Source organism: Vulpes vulpes, chromosome 7 (genome assembly GCF_048418805.1).
Source record: "Vulpes vulpes isolate BD-2025 chromosome 7, VulVul3, whole genome shotgun sequence".
Taxonomy (NCBI): domain Eukaryota; kingdom Metazoa; phylum Chordata; class Mammalia; order Carnivora; family Canidae; genus Vulpes; species Vulpes vulpes.
In genome coordinates, this window is record NC_132786.1 from 10,257,041 (window position 1) to 10,278,186 (window position 21,146).

General features: G+C 44.1%; 1 protein-coding gene across 34 annotated transcripts in view; it reads left to right on the forward strand.

Moving 5' to 3' along the window:
- Nucleotides 1-21,146, forward strand: part of ATP6V0A4 (ATPase H+ transporting V0 subunit a4) — an 83,388-nt gene that overhangs the window by 32,238 nt on the left and 30,004 nt on the right. For 27 of the 34 annotated variants that reach the window (XM_072762941.1, XM_025982187.2, XM_025982189.2 and 24 more), the window contains 9 exons: nucleotides 269-395; nucleotides 2,859-2,941; nucleotides 3,451-3,544; nucleotides 6,559-6,771; nucleotides 10,161-10,311; nucleotides 11,561-11,700; nucleotides 13,616-13,773; nucleotides 16,382-16,475; nucleotides 20,169-20,287. In XM_072762941.1, the coding sequence (XP_072619042.1) occupies nucleotides 269-395; nucleotides 2,859-2,941; nucleotides 3,451-3,544; nucleotides 6,559-6,771; nucleotides 10,161-10,311; nucleotides 11,561-11,700; nucleotides 13,616-13,773; nucleotides 16,382-16,475; nucleotides 20,169-20,287 (1,179 nt within the window). The remainder of the gene's footprint in view (nucleotides 1-268; nucleotides 396-2,858; nucleotides 2,942-3,450; nucleotides 3,545-6,558; nucleotides 6,772-10,160; nucleotides 10,312-11,560; nucleotides 11,701-13,615; nucleotides 13,774-16,381; nucleotides 16,476-20,168; nucleotides 20,288-21,146) is intronic. The other 7 variants (XM_072762943.1, XM_072762946.1, XM_072762945.1 and 4 more) reach the window with 1 other exon arrangement.

Genomic DNA, 21,146 nt, shown 5'->3' on the forward strand with positions numbered 1-21,146 from the left:
TCTGAAGCCATAATGGATAGGCTGTCCTACACCTACTTGTAAAGGAGTGACTGTGTAGTTTCGGGGTGACTGAGGAGTGCTCAACACATCAGAAGAAACAGGAGGCCAATAGGGCCTTAGGACCCCTGGCAGCTAGAGCAGAGTCCTTGAGTTGTGCTCAGGGGAAGAGGGCCTTCCTCTCGTGGTGGCATGTCCTCACATCCTTGGGGGCTTCTCCCTGCACCCCACTCCCTGAGCCTCAGCAGCATTTCCCTGTGTGACCACCCAGGTTCACGGCTGGGGTGATTAACCGGGAGCGGATGGCTTCCTTTGAGAGGCTGCTGTGGAGGGTTTGCCGAGGCAATATCTACCTGAAGTTCAGTGAGATGGACACGACTCTGGAGGATCCCGTCACGGTGGGTGTTGGGGGCCATGGGAAACTCTCTCCTCAGCTTCCTGGGGCCCTCATGGGGGGAGGGGATTCCTCTGAGCCTGGGGATCTTCAGTTCTGTGAACCTAGAATCTACTGCCTTTCTTTTCTCTTCCCCCCAATTTGTAAAAAGAAAACCTACAATCTTTTTTTTTTTTTTTTTTTTTTTTAAGATTTTATTTATTCATTCATGAGAGACACACAGAAAGAGAGGGGCAGAGACACAGGCAGAAGGAGAAGGAGGCTCCATGCTGGGAGCCTGATGTGGGACACCATCCTGGGTCTCCAGGATCATACCCTGGGCTGAGGGTGATGCTGAACTGCTGAGCACCAGCAGGTTGCCCTACAATCTTTTTTTTTTTTTTTTTTTTTTTAAGATTTTATTTATTCATGAGAGACACAGAGAGGCAGAGACATAGGCAGAGGGAGAAGCAGGCTCCCCATGCAGATTCCGATGGCAGACTTGATCCCAGGACCTCAGGGTCACACCCTGAGCCAACATTCAACCACTGAGCCACACAGGTGTTCCAGCTGCTTGCTTTTTAATTCCAAATTGGGCTTATTTCTAAGTGTTGTAATATTTTCCAGAATAGAGGTGAAAAAATTAATTTTCAGTTTCTTTCATGGAAAACAATTTCACAGTTGGATGAAATTTAAAATGAGAAGAAAGCTTATTTTTTCTTGTATTTTCTCATCTGTAAGCCATGAGCAGGTTGTGGTGATAAACATGGAATCTTTTTTTTTTTTTTCTTCTCTTGATCTTAGAGAATAAAATTTACCTCTATATCACTATGTGTCCCTTATAGATACTATTTTAAAAATGGATGTGAAATCATCACTTTCTACCACCATGTTTTGATATGTAATAATCATGATGTAGACAGAGTATTTATACAGTAGGCATCTGAGAGAAGATGACATTAGCCTGTTGATATTTGAAGGTCACTGAGCAGATGACAGGAGGTCAGAGAAGATTCCTGGTTCTGGTGGATTAGGGGACAAGAAGACCTGATAGATTCAGGGATTGTTGAACAAAACCTTTGGAAATCATGTAAAGCAGGCAGCCTCCCAAAGCCTAAATACCCCTTCTCAGCTCCCATGAGCAGCTGCCAAAGAGACGATTCATTTTTATCATCTTTTCAATTGATGCCTAAGATTTCCATTGTGTAGATGTGACCTCGTCTATCTACTTATGGGCTTTGTTTCCAATTTTTCTCCAGAATAGAGACACTGTGATGAGCATCTTCATGCTTGTCATTTTTATTTTCTTTTGGATTACTTGTGAGACGTAAATTCAAGGAAATAGGATTGCTGGCTTAAAAAGGGTGTGGGGCATTTTCATGACACTTGATGGGTCCTGACAAATGGCTTGTCAGTGGGCTGTACGTGATTCCAATGCCCTGAGTTGTAGGTAGTGAGTGTAGTGGATTGGTTTTAACTTTTCCAAAAATGGATTTCATTATTTTACCTTTACCCCCCTTTACCCTAAGCTAAATAAGAGCAAAACAGCACATTTCTTTGCTGGAACATTTTCATATATGCTTGTGAAATACATGTTCTTTCTTGTGAATTGTCAAACTTGGACTTTAGAATTGCATTTTAATCAGTGTTCCTATGAGAGAGAGTCAGAAATTAGACATGGCTTTACCTTTGTGAAACATCGAACACCCCCACTTACCCTTGAAATGTAAATATTGTATGTGAGTTAACTCTGGTGAGCTAGTTATGCTATTTTCATTTTAAACCTTATAGTATCCTGGTTTCTCACTTTTGTTTGGTTTCTTGTTTATGAACCCACCTCTTAAATATAGTGTTAGAGATGAATATGGGCTCAGCTGTGGTCTGGCTGGTGTAGCCAGTTAGGGGGTTGTCACTTAAGGCTATCTTGGCCTGTCTCAGTGACCTTGCCCTCAACCATAAAGAATTATGAAACTTAGATCAACGGGGAGAAGCTGAAGTTTTCCAGTTGTAATTATTTTTAAGGTTTTGTTTTTGGGGCCCATGGGTGACTCGGTTAAGCATCTGCCTTTGGCTCAGTCCATGATCCCCGGGTTCTGGGATTGAGCCCCACATTCAGCTCCCTGCTCAGTGGGGAGTCTGCCTCTCCCTCTGCCCCTCCAACTCAAGTGTACCCTTTTTCTCAAATAAATAATAATATAAAAAAGATTTTAAGTACTCTCTCTACCCAGTATGGGGCTCAAACTCATAACCATGAGATCCAGAGTTACATGTTCTACCAGGTAAGCCAGCGAGGAACCCCTCCAGTTGTAATCTTTAAATTTTTTAAAATCTAAAAACACAAATTTACATTTCTATTATGTTATAACCAAAAATAAAAAATTTTAATATATAAAAATTATATACATATTATTACATATGTTATATAATCTGTATAATATATATAAGAACTATATATGTATATAGTTTTTTTACTGTTCTGATTTTACAGAAAGAAGAAATTAAAAAGAACATATTCATCATATTTTATCAAGGAGAGCAACTCAGGCAGAAAATCAGGAAGATCTGCGATGGGTAAGAGGCTCTCTCATCAGTGATTTGGGTCACGAATCTTTAGTGATTTGGGTCACTTCACACATGAAGAAGGTGTGTGAGACAGAGTACTCTTGACTGGTGGCTTCTTCGAGGTCCCTTAGGATTTTAGAACAACTTTCCCGCATATGACTAGATATTGTTAAAAATGCAACTGATCTTCAAGAGCTGTGGGAATAGGAGCAGAAAGGACTTCTGGGGAGAAGAGACAAGTCAAGCTGTAGTCTTATTTACATAAAAGCTCACAGGTTCTTTGGTTTGAATGAAGTTTATTCATAGAATAGACTCCTAGCTTGAATTTAAATAGTGCAGAGCAATGCATCGGGAACCCTTAGAACTGGGGCTCATTTTCCAACTGCCAAAGGGACAGTAATTCTAGAAAAAGATGGTTATCTAACTGAAGTCAGCAAGCGATGGCTGAGCAGAAGAGGATGTGTGGAATGCTTTTCAGGGGTAACCCCCTTGTGACCTTTGGAATGTATGAAACACAGGTTTCGAGCCACCATATACCCCTGCCCAGAGCCTGCGGCAGAGCGCAGAGAGATGCTGGCTGGCGTCAACATGAAGCTGGAAGATTTAATCACTGTGAGTGAAGAGTTGGGGCCCATGACCTGAGTGGGGGCTGCAGAGGGCCCATGTCTGCCATTTCCATGTAAGTCCTGTGTCCCAGGGCCCTGGCTTCCAGGATTCCAGGCTGGCTGGAATGTTAGCTATGTTCTTCCAACGATCCCTGTGGAAGATTTCATAATCAGAGAACAGTGTTCAATAAGTTGGAGGTGGTGCTTCTGAATGTCAGTACTGCTCTGCCTGAGCTTTGAATTGACCGCAGCCCCAGTCAGTTTTTGGGTGGCCACCCCAGCCTGATAAAAGGAGCCCTTTATTGTAAGCCTGGCCTAGGCCACATCTGTGATACAACCAACTCGCCAATTCAGTTGAATAACCAGTCTAGCTGATTGTTTTTCCATTGCCTCACCCAGTTGTTTGAGTGGACCAATTACTTCTGTAAAAACAGTGAGTGAGTCTAGGTTCACCATGGGAACATGGTGAATCAACAAAATCCCCAAATTCATACCCTTTTGTAAAGTCAGTTGTCATCCAGGGTGGTGCTCAACAGTTATATGATTGGAACACTCGCTTCAATAAGCTTTGAAAGTGATTGCCCAAAAGCAGCATCAGATTGCTTCTAGCCGAGCACTGTCCTGTAGAACTTTCTGTGGACATGTTATCTAACCTGCCAGTGCATGGCTGTGGCTGTGGGCCACACGTAAGCAGCCCTTGAAACATGCCTAGTGCAACTGAGGAATTGGATTTTTATTCTTTTTAAATTTTTTTCTTTATTTTTCTTGGAGGGGAGGGACAAAGGGGGAGAGAGAGAGAGAAAATCCTAAGCGGGCTCCATGCCCAATGCAGAACTTGATGCAGGGCTCCATCTCATGACCCTGAGGTCATACCTGAGCCAAAATCAAGAGTTGGTTGCTTAGTGGACTGAGCCACCCAAGTGCCCCCTGAATTTTTATTTTTAATTAATTTTAATTAAATTCAAAAATTAATGGCTGCATATGGCTGTTGTATCAGTTGTTAGCACTGTTCTGGATCCTTAGGGAGTATCTTTAGAGATGTGGCATGTGAGTGCGTGTATGTTGCATAACAGGATAATAGACATTTTTGCCTTCCTAGAAAAAAGTCTGTGCTTAATTTCTTTAATCCCCTCTATTCTTTCTTTGTCACTTGTCAAGGAGACTCGGGTTCTCTGAAGGAATTACCCTTGACAGTCTTTCCCTAAATACTCCATACTAGGTCTTATGAAAGCTTTGTGAAGAAAAGAAATTATTCCAAACTTATGCTCCTGTTTAGTATGACCTGGGGAGTATAGGTTGCTGAGAAAGGTACACTCTGGTAGCACCAAACAAAAATGAATTCCATTAAATACTCTGTGGGCACAATTGTCCATTCCCTCCTTCATTAATTCACTTGTTGTTTCTTGAAGACATTATATATGTAAAGCATTTTGATAGATGTATTAATTTCCTAAGGTGGGATCCCTGGGTGGCGCAGCGGTTTGGCACCTGCCTTTGGCCCAGGGCGCGATCCTGGAGACCTGGGATCGAATCCCACGTCGGGCTCCCAGTGCATGGAGCCTGCTTCTCCCTCTGCCTGTGTCTCTGCCTCTCTCTCTCTCTCTCTCTCTCTCCCTGTGTGACTATCATAAATAAATAAAAAATTAAAAAAAATAATAAAATAAAATAAAATAATTTCCTAAGGCTGCTATAACAAATTACCATAAACTGAGTGGCTTAAGATAATAGTTCTGGAGTCTGAAAAACTGTCAGCAGAGCCACACTTCCTCTGAAGGCTCTAGGAAGTGATTCTTCCTTGCGTTCTGCTATGGTCTGAATGTGTGTCACTCTCACCCCCAAACTGATATGTTAAAAATGTTTAACTCCTATGTTCTTTGAAGGTGGGGCCTTTGGGAGGTAATTAGGTCATGAGGGTAGAGCTCTCATGAATGGGACTAGTGCCCTTATAAAAGAGGCCCCAGAGAGCTTGCTTGTCCCTTCTACCTTGTGGAGATAGAATTTGAAGTCTGCAATCCAAAAGAAGATTCTTACCTAACCATGATGCTATATACTCTGATCTCAAATTCCAGCTTCCAGAACTATGAAAAATTTTTATTGTTTAAGCCATCCAGTATGGTAATATATGATAGCAGCCTGAATAGAAGACATCTCCCAAGCCTCTGGTCGTTGTGGGCAATCTTTGGTGTTCCTAGGTTTGTAGATACTTCCCTCCAGTCTCTGCCTGAATCCCACAAGGCATTCTTCTCTGCATGCCTAGATGTCCACATTTTTCCCCCAACCCACCTTTTTTTTTTTTTTTTTTTTTTAAAGTAGGCTCCATGCACAGTATGGAGTCCAATATGGGGCTCGAACTCATGACCTTGAGATCAAGACCAAGAATCAGATGCTTAACCGGCTGAGCCACCCAGGTGCCCTCAGATGTCTGAATTTCTTTTTTTTTTTTTTTTAATTTTTATTTATTTATGATAGTCACACAGAGAGAGAGGCAGAGAGATAGGCAGAGGGAGAAGCAGGCTCCATGCACCGGGAGCCCGATGTGGGATTCGATCCCAGGTCTCCAGGATCGCGCCCTGGGCCAAAGGCAGGCGCCAAACCACTGCGCCACCCAGGGATCCCCAGATGTCTGAATTTCTTATAAGGACACCAGTCATTGGTTAGGGCTCTCCTTACCTCCAGCATGACCTCATGTTAATTATATCGGCAAAGACCAGGTTTCCAAATAAGGTCACATTCATAGTTACCAGGGGTTAGGACTTCAACATATCTTTGTTGGGGACACAATTCAGCACACAACAATAGTACTATAAGGAATTTAGAAGTAAAGGAAGATACAATCTTTGCCCAAGGGTTTTAACCTTTACAAGGGAAGATAAATTGTTCATGAGGGTTGAAGGTGGAGGAGGGCTGCAGGCCAGAGGAGGGAGCCCAGAGCAGGAGAAGCCACAAATGGCTTCCATTTTGCCACGTTGCCAGAGCTCTCCATGAGTGTTCCTTGTTTCTCTGTGTGTTGCTCCCATCCAGGTCATAACACAAACAGAATCTCACCGTCAGCGCCTCCTGCAAGAAGCAGCTGCCAACTGGCACTCCTGGGCCATTAAAGTGCAGAAGATGAAGGCCATTTACCACATTCTGAACATGTGCAACATTGACGTCACCCAGCAGTGCGCCATCGCTGAGATCTGGTTCCCGGTGGCAGACACCGGGCGCATCAAGAGGGCATTAGAGCAAGGCATGGTGAGTGGCAGATGGAGCAGGGCAGAGGGCAGGTGAGTCACATCCAGCCTCAGCAGCCTGTCTGTGTCAGGCACTTGGAGGCTATCAGCTTCCTACGTCACATGAACTTAACAAAGATTGTCTCCTTCATCTTTGAGTTCTTAATCCAGTGTTGAGCACCTATTAGAAGCTCCTTTTTCTGACACATAGTCAACATTTCTTTGATCTTCAGTAAGTGCATGTTGAGCACTGATGTGCTGATTACTCTGCTGGTCATGACTGTGGATACCACATTCATTGTGATGGTGGCCCGTCCTTCCCCTCACAAAGGTCACAGTCTAGCTGGAAATACAACCAGACACCTGTGTTCTCTGTGTGCCCACAGCTATGCTCAGCACTCTACCCTAGTTAATGTCACAGCCTTTATCATTCACCTCTCCAGATGGTCCCTGTGCACCAAGAACAGATCTAGAGCTATGTAGACAGAATAAGGCTCTACTCTGATGGACTTTCTAGAAAGGAAGACAGAAAATAAGCATGTCCATAGCTAATATGATTTCAGGCAGCGATGGTGGTGAAATAAAATGGGGTTGGTAGAGAATGGGGTGAGGAGGGATGCTTTGTTCTGATCCCTTATTCACCCTATTGGTGAAGAAGGGAAACTCTGGCCTAAATGGTACAAAAAGGCCAAGCACACAGCACCTGCCACCGGACACATGAGACTGGCAGCAATTGATTAGTCACATATGCTTATAGCCCCGGGGGAGGAGGACACCACACACCACAGAGGGCCACATGGAGGTTGTACTTGGGGCTTGCACTTGGGAGCAGAATGAGCCAGCCAAGGCTATGGGTGGCAGCCTCCCACAAGGGGAAGGAGCCCTGGTTTCATGGTGGGGGGTGGGGCGGAGATGTGTAGGTTGTTTGAATACATTTCTGGGGTGGCAAGGAGATGGAAGACTAGGCAGTGTGCTGCTGGTCTGGCCTATGGGAGACCTAGCTGGATGGGGAGACTTTCCTGCTGAGTGGGTGGTAAATCTGGTGAGAGCAGAGGAACTCATGGTTTGGCTTTTGGGACCCTGTGAGACTTGAAGATGTCAAAGTGGCACTTGGAATTGTAGGTCTTACCATACTGCTATAGGTCTGTTCCTGGAGAAGGCTTCTCTGAGCAGGTGGCTTGGAGCAGGAGCAGGTGGATGGGGAAAGAGGGTGAGCTTTCAGGCTGGAGGGTCTGAAAGTAAAGGCCTTGAGGTGGGATTGGACTAGGAGGCAGGAGCTATCTTTCTCCCACTTGTACAGTGAGGAAACTGAGGCACAGAAAGTAGAAGTAACTTGACCATGATCCTGGAGCCAGGAGACAGGATTTGGATATCCCCATGTGATAGTCCAATAACTATGTAAATGAGGCACTTAGAAAGAGCATGTCACCCAGGTTGGGAAGGGTGGGGGTGCTTCCTAGAGGAAGTGATGCCTGAACTGAATCATGGAAGGGTGGTTGGTGAGCAGGTGACCGGCGGTGGAGAAGAGTGTGTGGCACAGGCTCACCTGAAGGCCAGTGGCTAGAGAGAGGATGTGGCCAGTTTAAAGAATGAGAAGGACTTTCTACTGGTGTTTGGGGTCTGATCTTATTCCCATGCTGGAGTGACACGATCCAGTTTGCATTTAGAAATGTTTCAGTGCAGTGTGGACAAGACTACCAAGCTTTCAAGGAAATGTCCCTTTGCAGGGATCTGAACTAAACAGGGTCATTCTGTAATCATGAAGGGGGTCAAACTTCTATGAGGCTACTTTGGACTATTTTCTTTTTTAAAAAAAGATTTTGTTTATTCGTGAGACACACACACACACACACACACACACACACACACACACACACAGAGGCAGAGACACAGGCAGAGGGAGAAGCAGGCTCCATGCAGGGAACCTGATGCAGGACTCGATCCCGGGACTCCAGGATCACACCCTGGGCCAAAGGCGGGCACTAAACTGCTAAGCCACCCAGGGATCCCCGACTTTGGACTATTTCTGCAGTTTCTTCAGCCCTCTGAAATAACAAAAGCGTTATTTTGAAGTAGAAGGCCTCATGCACGTTGGAGGTGAGAAGTGTGAGAGGTAGCTTTCATTATCATCATCATGAACAAACAAAATATGCTTACTGTATGCTAGATATTATGTGAGCTGCTGGGATGCATGTTAAAAACAAGACAAAACAAAACGTCAGCAACAGTCCTTGCCCATAAGGAGGAGGTCATGATCACACCCATGAAGATAGATAACAATAGAGTAAGGAACACCTCCACTTGCTGTGTGACCTAGGGGAAGTTACTTAAACTCTCTGGACCTTCATTTCCTCATCGGTAAAGTGAGGTTTAATAGGTAGTTGATACTGACCTCATGGTGTTGGGAGGAGGATTGATGAGCAGTAACTTAGCTGGTGCGAAGTCCCACTGAGTGTGCAGATGGTAAATGCTGTTAGCCTTTAGAACCAACAGAGGGTTCTTAGAGGTTGAGCCTGGGAATGGTTCATACCTGCGTAAGATGGCTGGAGGGGAGTTGGCTGGTTTCCATGCAGAAGTAGTGGGGTGAAGGTGTGAAGGGAGAGTATAAGTCAATATTGGAAAGAAGTCTTGATTACAAGACTCAAGAGTTTTGATTTCATTCTTTAGTTAATCAGAAGCCTTTGAAGATTTTTGAGTAGGAGCGTAGCATGACTGAAGCAGTACTGTTTTATCTTATAAACAAAATGTTGCATTGTCTGGAGTATAGGATAAATGAAAGGGTAAGAGACAGGAGGATGGCAAAGCTTGGGGCTAAGCTGGTGGAGATGGGAGCAAGAAGAAGAAGAATTTGAAAGGTACAATCAGCAAGATTTGGTGACATATTTGATTGATTGAACCAGGAAGAGGTACACGTCTGATGATTCCAAAGGTTCAGGGATCTGGAGAAGGGAGTCTGATGAAGGAGCAGTGAGTCCAAAAGAGGACTTGGCATTGGGACAAATTGATGAATTTTGTTTTAGGCTCTTGGATTTTGTGGGGTTGCTGAGACATGAGAGTTTGAAACGTGGACAGGAGAATGGTGCAAAATTAGGAAAGTGGATGAACTTTTGAGGGAGTGAGTAGAGAGAATGGAAAAAGTAAAGGACCCAGAACTGGGCACAACAGGTGCATTTGCAGGAGCAGGAGAATGGAAATGGCCAGAACTCTATTCTCTTGATGATTCTCCTGTGGGATAAATTAGGTAAGTATTAGGAAGGTATTCACTTATATAGATGTGGTCATGGGTCCCACAGAGGTCAATAAATTGTCCTGAGTTCACCTATAAGGGATGGTGCAAATTGGACTAAGATCCATGTGCTGACCCCCAACACAAAGCTCTCTTCCTTACATTTTTGTCAATGTTTTTTGTAGGAACTAAGTGGCTCCTCCATGGTCCCCATCCTGACTACAGTGCAATCCAAAACAGCTCCTCCTACATTTAACAGGACCAATAAATTCACAGCTGGCTTCCAGAATATTGTAGATGCATATGGTGTGGGCAGTTACCGGGAAATAAACCCAGGTATTCTGATGCTGGTCATGACTGCCCCATTGAATAATGGGGCAGCTTGAAAATGAAAACTGGGTAAGATTTACCCCTGGGGTGACAGAGATGAATTGCTTAAAACTGTGACATTACTAAGATCCTGTTTGGCTTCCTAATGCCCTGTGTTGTCCCGTATAAATGGTGAGTAGTGAAATATTTGTTCTTTGTTAGGATTTCACTTGTTCTCCCTTAAACCATAGCCCTATCGGGCAGTCAAATTTAGTTCTTTTTTCCCTTACCAATTCAGTGAGGGTCATCTCACAGCATCGTCACAGAGCCATAGCTGTTTTGTGGTGACATGGAAACATACAGGACTGAGAGAAGACTAGATTCTTAATGACATAGCTGTGTGATATTAGGAGCCTGGTTTGTAAAATAAAAGGGGTAGACCAGATGCCTTTCATCCATGTGGTCCATAGTGCTCTCCTCCAGCCTGTATCCTAATCTTCTGACCTATAATACAGGGGCCCCATAGGTGTCCTGTGATAACTGCTGGAGGTGCATGGTGCATGTGAATGGTGGAGAAACAGACAAAAAATGGTGGTAGAAGGTATATAAAACACTCAGATTGAAAACTGGTTTTACTTATTTATTTTTTTAGGAGGGGAGGGGAGCAGAGAGAGAGAGAGAATCTTAGGCAGGCTCCATGGCTAGCCCAACTCAGGGCTTGATCTCATCATTCCTGAATCATGACCTGAGCCGAAATCAAGAGTTGGATGCTTAACCAACTAGCCATCCAGGGACCCCTAGACAACTGGTTTGATTGATTGATTGATTGATTGATTGATTTTATTCATTCATGAGAGACACAGAGAGAGGCAAAGACATAGGCAGAGGGAGAAGCAGGCTCGCTGTGGGGAGCCTGATGTGGGACTTGATCTCAGGACCCCAGGATCACAACCTGAGCCAAAGGCAGATGCTCAACCACTGAGCCACCCAGGTACCCCAGAAAACTGATTTTAAATCCCATTAAATTTTGTGATCTTGGGCAAGTCATTTAACTGCTTCAAAATTCAGCTCATTTGCAAATGGTGAATAATAATATTTATTGATGAATTAATGTATGTGGGAGCTAAGCAAGTGTTGGGGTCGGGGATGGGGAGGGAAGACAGAATCAGAAAGATACAAGGGGACCAACTTGTGGGTCATGGAACATGATAGATCTTTGATGGGGACCCAGTGGCTATGGGAAGGACTCAGGCTGTTGTGGATCTCACCTCTACAGCTCCCTATACCATCATCACTTTCCCCTTCCTGTTTGCTGTGATGTTTGGAGACTGTGGTCATGGGATTGTGATGCTATTGGCAGCCCTTTGGATGGTCCTTAATGAGAGACACTTGCTCTCCCAGAAGACGAACAATGAGGTGGGTGTCCATCGAGTATCTTGCCTCATTTCCTTGAGGTTATCAGTAGAATAAGAAAAATGTGTATATTGTTTTCACCATAGAAATAACATGTTTTATGAAAAGCAAAAGATAGAAAGTAAAAGAGGACCACAATTCAACACAAAAATTCCTGCCCGAAGCTCAGTGCTTTGGCTGGTGTGGTGAGGTTCCTTTCAGCATTTTTGTTTTTTGTATATTGCTTGATAAGGCATTGATCTTATTTTTAAGTTTTCCCCCCCCTTTGATTGTAAAAGCAATGTATGCTTATTTTAAAAATTGGGGAAAATACAACAATTTACCTAGAGAAAATCACAACTAATGTTTTTATGTATCTTTCCATTTTTTTTCTGTGCTTATACACAAATAACTTTTAAAAACTGGGATCAAATAGTGCATATTAATTTGTGGCTACCTTTTTTTTTCCCCCACTTAAAATATCAGATATTTTTTCTGGGGCACCTGGGGTGGGTCGTGCAGCCAGTTGGACATTCAACTCTTGATGTCAGCTCAGGTCACGATCTCAGAGTCTTGGGATCAAGCCCCACATTGGGCTCTGCAGTCAATGGGGAGGCTGCTTGGGATTCTCTCTCTCTCTCTCTGCCCCCCTCTACCTCTCCCTGGCTGGTACGTGTTCTCTCTCTTTCTTAAAAAAAAAAAAAGAAAGAAAGAAAGAAAAAGTCACAATTTTTTTTTTTATGGCAGAGCCTTTCTCTCACAATCAGCCTATGATCAGTGTTCTTATGAAACACCAAGAAATTCTGAATATTGTGTCTTCACTTTTACACTTGAGGTGTCTGCACCTTCCATGAAGTGCCTTCTCCATGTTGTGAAGGTTGAGACAACTCAAGAGTCTGTAGTGTTTCAAAGTTAATTAGTTAGGGTCACTTTATATTCATTGTAATACATTTTATAAGCCAGAAACCTGCTTTAGCTATGTTCTGAATTTTAAGAATATCTGCAGGGATCCCTGGGTGGTGCAGCGGTTTGGCGCCTGCCTTTGGCCCAGGGTGTGATCCTGGAAACTCGGGATCGAATCCCACGTCGGGCTCCCGGTGCATGGAGCCTGCTTCTCCCTCTGCCTGTGTCTCTGCCTCTCTCTCTCTCTGTGTGACTATCATAAATAAATAAAAAAAATTAAAAAAAAAAGAATATCTGCAAATTTTTATTACAAGTTTTTTTTTTATTATTATTACAAGTTTTCTTAACTAGAGCCAGTTCAATGACGTCATAGTGGGTTAATCATCAGCAAAGTTAGTGGGAATATCCACTCCTGGATTTTTATAGTTTTGCATGACCAGCATTCTAACAGCTGTAGTTTCCTGTAATAAATATTTGAAGTCTCAGTGCTACACTTGGGCAGTTCTGAGAGGGATTGACACACATCACTCAGTATTATGGAAAGCACTTGACTCTTTTTAGTGGATGTGCTTAGACAGAGACTTGATTTTACAAGACCCAAAACGAGTGTAGATTTGACTTGCCATGAAATTGAGCTGCCATCTGAGTCCAGCCCTGCACTTGTCTCCTAGAAGCACTTGAGACAACAGCTGCCCACTGTCATGTCCCTTCCCTGACATGAAGGCCTCAGCTCGTGGTTCAGTTATGTTTTCTAACCAATGATGACTTAAAGAATATGGGACTTATATGGTTTTGCTTCCACAGTAACAACGAGTGGTCTAGGACTTCTCTGATTCATGTACATAAGCTCAGGAAAATAATGTGTGTGTGCTCTATTTGGATCGCTTTGATGTTGCCTCGTCCTGTGGGCCCTCTGCAGAGGGCTTGTGTGCCTCACCAGGACTATTCCAGTGGTGCTAGAGACGTTCTGTAAGACACTCTCAGGGTTTGGTGCCAAGCCCACTGACAGTCATCCTCTCTGTCTCCCTGACGCCAGATCTGGAACACCTTCTTCCATGGACGCTATCTGATTCTCCTTATGGGCATCTTCTCCATCTACACGGGCTTGATTTACAATGACTGCTTCTCCAAGTCTTTAAACATCTTCGGCTCTTCTTGGAGTGTCCGGCCCATGTTTAGAAATGGCACGTGGAAGTAAGTGACAGATGTGTCCCTCACTGGCCATCCAGCCAAACAAGTGGTATTGTTCATGGCCAGTCTATGCCTGGCTCTGCTCAGAGGTGTGCTCACAAATTCAACAAATAATTCCATTTTATCTACTGAGTGAGAGACCTCAAACCAGTACCCCAGTAACTGGACTGGTAATGATAATGCATGGAAATAGTTTTTAAATTTTCAATGAAGTATATATGATGGAGTGCATAGTGTGTGACACAGCACTACTGTGAAAGCAAGTGGCCAAGCAGGTATAAACAGGGCATCTTGGTATCAATCATGGAAGCAAAGTTCCCTGGAAGAGAAGGAGACCTTTGAAGCATACCTTGTTCTGGCATGAAATTAGGTAACCAGGCACTAAGGACAGGAGGCTGAGGCGGGTGTTGAACTGTATAAGCTATTGGTACTCTGTGTTCAAGGCCCCAGTCTCACCCAAAGGGCATTTTCTTTGACGGTTCAGAGCGGCTTGATTCAACAAAAGTAAAAGAGGGACTGGCTAGTGTTGCAAAAGTGGTTCCCTGTGTTTGCCTTGTAGGTGATGCAGTGGGGAGGGTGGCATGGGTAGGGTAGGGCAGTTGGTGAGGACATGGCTGCTTATGAGAGAGACCTGGGAGCTCTCTATACACCCACAAAACATACCTTGGACACCTGGTAAGAGTGTGGGTGGCTGTGTCATGGAGGGTCAATGCATCCCCTTTAGTTTCTCAGCTGGGTCCCGGTTCCTTATAGCAGAGGATAGGAATGTTAAACAGTAAATACATAAATGAATAAAAATGAAGAGTAAAACATTGTCCAGAATTACAGATGGCTGTATTACAAGTTCTTTTGGTTTTGTTTTTTTGCTTTATAATTAGTACCCTGAAGAGATGCCTAGGAGAACAAAGCTTTCATACATTTAAAGGCAAATTACTTCGTTTTGCTCTTTAGATTTAAACTCAGAAACATAACGATGGATTTGAAACTTGTTAAATCAGCATAATTTCACCAAACCACCAACCTGAAATCTCACCCAGGAGTGAAAAGATCTGAGTCACCTGGCTTTTTGCCACTCTCTGAATGTGGGCTGGAACATTCTTTTATGCACATATGAATTACCTCCACCCCAATTCACAGCTCTTGGAAGCCAAGCCTCATCTGAGGGATGCTCAGCCACGTGCCCAGGCACTGATTGTATGAAGTGGGACCTCATTAACGATGAGGCAATAGAAAATTGCAGTCATCCATCAGAGGCAGAGGACACAGCAAGCAGATTTTGGTCACCAGACACAAGCCAGGTCTTGGGCTTGCTTTCCCTGACAATTGACTAGGGACACTGTCACAATGCCCTTCAGCCCAAGACCACCAGGAGCATGTCTGTCGCCCCCCCAAACTGAGTTTACTGGTGCAGGGAGGAGGTGGACCAGTGGGGAGCTTGAGCATCTCAGCCAGAGGACGTGAGAAAAGGCTTACAGGGTCTGGCTTCTGAGAGGATGAGGTCAACGTCTGGTCATTTTTGTGGTTCAGGCATTGTCCTTGTTGTAATGTGTCCATATTTTGATTTCAGATACAACTGTGGATTGGTCTTGCTTTTGTCTGGATGCCCCACAGTCACAGGGTGGCTTTGTCTGGTGTTGGTGTTCTGGGAACTTGTTTACGTTCAACAACAGCAGATACCATGACTTCGTGTGGCTGCCAATTCCTTCTCATCAGGGGTGGCTTTCTTCTTTGTCCACAAACAAATCTCTGCTAATACAGCGTAACCATTTGTCCTGAGGCATGCCATGAGTGCAAGGTGGGGCGGGGTCCATGTCTGAGATGGCCAGGCAGGGCCAGCTGTTTCCACTGCATCTTGAGGGCCCGCTCAGCAGGTCAGGCTTCCTGATTCCCCTGCGGCTACCTGACACCCTCGAGCGCTTCAGTTGTGGGAGGTGTAGGGAGTATATTTCTAGGTAGCCAGCCAAAGTTGCTAGTGCTTGGCCCCTCTATAGCTGTGTGCTCTGCTAAACAAACCAACAAACACCCTTTATGTTCTTATCCCCTTAGGGCTTACAGAGATAGTACGAAATTCCTACCCACTGATGTTCATGCTTCTGGGCAAAGTTGGGATGCTGATTTAAAGGCATTCAATGGACCACAACTTTTGAGAGGGAGGTTTCACAGAGATTAGGGTCCATGGGTGAAAGCCAGTTCATTCCTCCTTGACAAGCCCATGTGCTCCCAGGAGGGGTTTCCCAGGCTTGTCCTTGGGCTGAGATTTGTTTCCTGTGATGCTCCTTCGTCTCTGGCCTGAATTCTTTTCTGATGTGGTATAAGTGTTTTTCTTTACAATACTCTACTGGGCTAGGAGCCCTTTGGAGAGGCAGATTGTGAGGCATCTCAGGGCCCAGATGGTAGTGTCTGTAGCCTCAATACCTAGGATGATACTTGGCACATAGTAGGAATCTGGGACCCATTCATGGAATGATCGAATGAGCTTTGGCATGAGTTGCACCAATGGTGAGGCTTTGAAAGGCTTACAAGGTCATGACCACGGACACTATTGTATATTTTTTTTCTATCTCTGGTTGATCACTGGTTTTGTTTCTGTTTTTCTTTTCTCCCTCTGTAGTACATACGTAATGGAAACGAATCCATATTTACAGTTGGACCCAGCCATTCCAGGAGTGTACTCTGGAAATCCATACCCATTTGGGATTGATCCGGTAATAATGTCTTCCTGAGTTAAATATTTATTATGTAAAATGTCTTGCTGAGGAGATCTCTAGGTAGAGGAGAAGAAAGTGCCAGAGGCTGTCATATCAGCAAACTGACGCTGAGATAGAATTACATATACTGGAGGTTTTGTGACACTGCCCAGAACTCAGTAAATGTCCTATCTGTACCCTTTACCTTGCCCCTGGGTCATTTTCCATACAGTTGCTCAAACATCTCCAATAATTTATACCCCCAGTGGTTAATGATTGCTTTGTTCAAAGGCCCTTAGTTGCCTGGAAAGTATGCATATTGGAGGAGTTATTTAGCATCTTCGTCAAGTTGCCTACTTTGGCATTTTCTTGCAGTGAGTAACATCTCCCTTTTCTAGGAAGGTATGGATTTGCTCCTATATTTTTGCTTTATTTTACCGCATAGAATTGATACAAGTTAAAAAAAAAAAGTATGAGTTAATTTTTATGTGGTTGTTATATCTGTCTCAGTTGGATATGAGCCACGCGAATAAAAGGGGCTTCCTTGCCTAGCCTTTTAGATATATAAAGGGATTTCAAGAAGGCTCCCGTGCCTATTTGCTTACAGCCATGTACTCACGATGGCCCAGCACATAACCACCACGAGGTGGTAGTCTTGTGCTCCGAATGAGCTTGATTGGGCTAGAACAGAACGTGGCAAATGCTGTCAGTCAATGTTTTTTCTAAGCCCTTTTTGTGGGAGACCTCAGTTTTGGCTGCTGACAGATGAGAGTAAACAGTACGGGCCCTAACACTGCACTCTCCTACCTTATGGGGCATCTCCTCAGTTTTCTGGAGGCCTCCCCTCCCTTACAAAGATAGAAGACATCACCCAGCATTTGTTTATACTTGCCACTCAGAGGCACTTGTATTGTAAGCTTTATCAAAAGAGGTAAAGTCCTTGAAAGCAGAGTTGTAAGCTGCAAAGTGCTGAAAACAAATGCAAGTTGTTATTTTTGTGGACTGAAGGTCTTTTTTTCTGTGGCCCAAGGAATTTGATGATTAGCAAGTGGGTGGTGGAGGAGTACAGAGGGCCCTGATTCTAGGGTCTGGTTGACCTTCCTTTGCTTTGAATAGCTTTGCTGTCTTCTCTTCGCTTCGCAGCCCACACCTAATAGAGCAGCAGCAGATCCTGCCTGCCTACTTCTCCTCAGACAGTATAGTCATGGCTGGGAACTGACTGGGCTGGAGTGTCCAGGGTGCAGGCAGTTTTGTTTTCTGCCCACCAGTTAGAGAGGAAGGGAAAATGTGAGGGTGAAAGAGAAGTGGGAAGTTGAGAAGAATTAACTTTTTTCCTGGTAGCATTTACGTGTTTGGAAAGTTCTGGTCTTTTTATTATAAAATAAGGTATACGTAAGATTAAAAATCCATAGAATACAAAATAGTATAAAAAAGAAGGGGAAAAAAAACAAAAGGAGTTCTCTCTCTTCTGGCAATTCTATTCCCCAGAGATACCCTCTTTAATACAACATTTCTGTGCCTATGTTTTTAAAGTTTTTAAAAGTTTTATTTATTTATTTTAGAGAGAGAGTGTGTGCATGTGTGGGAGCAGGGGGAGAGAAACTCAAGCAGACTGCTGAGTGCCCAGCCAGACCTGGGGTTCCATCTCATGACCCCGGGATCATGACCTGAGCTGAAACCAAGAGTTGGTTGCTCAATGGACTGAGTCACTCAGGTGCCCCAGCACTTATTTCTATTCATGAAGGGTTGGATTTTTACATAATGTAAATTTCTACAGATGCATTTATTTCTACAGATCTATAGGTGCAACATCTTTTTTGCGGATCAAGTCATAAAATATTTGGCTTGTCAGAGCTGAGAGGTCTTTCTAAATTTTTTTTTTAATTTTTATTTATTTATGGTAGTCACAGAGAGAGAGAGGCAGAGACACAGGCGGAGGGAGAAGGAGGCTCCATGCACCGGGAGCCCGATGTGGGATTCGATCCCGGGTCTCCAGGACCGCGCCCTGGGCCAAAGGCAGGCGCCAAACCGCTACGCCACCCAGGGATCCCCAAGGTCTTTCTAAAGAAATGGTTAAGAGCCTATGGTTTGGGGTCAGACAACCTGTGTATAAATCTTGCCTTTTCTATTTCCTAGCTATGTGTCTGTGTTTCTTCATCTGCAAAATGGTTATAACAACAGCTGTAGCTCATTGGGTTTTTCAGGAGAATAAATGATTTTTACGCATTAAACAACCAGAACAGAGTCTGGTACATAAATAGAGTAAATACCCCATTTGCTGCCATAGTATTATTTCTTCCTCTGTGTGTAAAGAACTTAGTCTCTCTGAGATTGAGATAGAATTGCCTTATCTGTAAATGGGAATATTTGCATCTATGTCGGAGTTTTGTTAGAATTAAATGAGATAGAACATTTAAAGAGCTTAATGTATACCTGGCACTTAATTTTTAATGTATCAGATTTGGCTGCATCTATGGTGTGCTGGTAAACCTGCCCTAACCATGTTGAGTGATCCTGTAGGGACTAGCCCAGCAGGGAGGCAAAGGGAATAGCAGAGGGGTAGAGGGCAAGCCTGGTGCTGCTTAAATGCCAGACAGATGGGGAAGGTAGAGGAGATGCCTCTGGTGTCTGGGCACCTGTTACCGGAGACCCATTGCTCACCCTCCCAGCAGCCCATTGATTGTCTAGCTGGCACTTGCTCAGGACAATGTAAAGAAAAAATCAGTAAGGTGTGGATCCTGCCTGTATGTGTGCATGGAGTGGGAGCCAGGTATCTTTGCATTGAGTCTGTGCCTAGGAGGGCTTAACAGAAGCAAAGTAGTTTGGAGGAGGAAGACATTTTAGGAGGGAAAAATGAGATGACCCTTGTGGTTTTGCTACCTTTGAGATGCAGTATAGCAAACCCTAAGACCTATCTAGCAGGCAGTTTGAGAATGTGTCTAAAGTTGAAGAGGGGTTGGAGGTAAGAGCAAAGACTTGAACTATTTACATAGGAGCGGGAGTGGAGACAATGGGGATATTTGAGATTTCTGTGGGAAAGAAGAATGTTAGCACCTGGGGCCATTAACTAGGGTGGGGCCCTGACCAGCCCCCCTGCCGCTGTGACTTCTTGCTCTGTGTGTCAGTCTTGTTAGGAGGGCAGGGACATGCATCCCTCCCTTTGCACTCCTGGCAGGTCTGTTTAAAACAGACCATGTAGAAGGCAGGGACCATGTCTTCTACGTGGTGCTAATAAATACTGGCTACAAGAGTGGCTTCCTGAGATGGACTCAGGAGAATGCTTTGTAATGTGAAACATTATAGAAATTCACAATAAAAGGTGGTATCATCAAGAAGGGATTGGATAAATTCATGGGCCAGAGATCTATACCACCAGTAAGTGGAACTGAGGCAAGTTTGAGAGCTCTCTACAATGTTTCAGAATGTTTTTTCCCTTAGAACAGAGGAAAAATCATGTGGGATGTTTTTTTCTTCTGGCCACTTGATGTTTTACTAATGGTTCTGACACATTCATCATTAGAGTTGCATTTATTTGGGGTTTGGTCCTCTTCCTTTTGTGAGCCTAAAATGGTCAAAACTGATTCAACTGAATCTAAATGAAAATGTCCTCCCCACACTGACTTCCTTGGGACAAGTCCTGCTATAGCCTCCGACTCCAGGAGAACTTCCAGACTCTGGTCTCACGCATTTCTTGTCGCATTTCCCATCCAGATCTGGAACTTGGCTTCAAACAAACTAACATTCTTGAACTCCTACAAAATGAAGATGTCTGTTATCCTGGGAATTGTCCAGATGGTTTTCGGTGTCATTCTCAGCCTTTTCAATCACATGTAAGTTTTCATGATTAACTTTTCTGCCTGTTGATCTGACCTTGTCGTTGATGAGCAGTGACAGAGCCACCAGTGTGGCCAAGTGTCCCTTTGTGCAAGAGCTTCCTCCTTCCTACGAGGAACGCTTTTCCATGTCTCTTGGCTTGAGCCAGGACAGGCTGGTTTCGCATAGGTGGCACCTCTGTTTTTCCTGAGCGGGTCACTCAAAATATGAGTGTACCTTTCACCTCAGAAATATTTGAGGGTTCAGAAATGACTGGAAAGCCCATGGCACCTTGGTCACTGCCATATTCAGGATTTGGGTCAGACAAATGGAGATATAAGTACATCTGGGACAGTGTGCCCTCAGATTCTCAATTCCCTTTGATGCAATTTCTTCTAAGTTGTAGCAGTCTCTCCCTTGGGCTGTTGATGTCTTATCTTTCCTTTCCTTATATCAAGCTGAAACTTTTTAAACTTGTTTTTCTAAAGGTGTAAATGTATGAACACATGGAAAGTGGTCAATTACACACTGACTCTTAAGCTTCCACCCGGAAGGAACAACATACCATTTCTGTTCCCATTGGCCAGAGCCAGCCCTGTGGTGCCCCCTGGCCTGAAAGCTCATAGAAGTGCAGTCCTACCTGAAAAATCAGATATATTTAGTGAGTAAACTAGTGGCGACTAGTGTCTAGGGGCCCTGGTACTACTGCCTACCTGAAAGGGCCATGAATATTAAATGAGAGATAATTCCAGAATGTATTTTCTGGAGCAGTCTATCGTTGGTTTCATTGTATGTCAGGCCAGCCTCAACCATCCCAGTAATCCTGTTTTATTGAGATATCTCCATTTTTGCTCAGATAACTCTTGCAACTAGCAA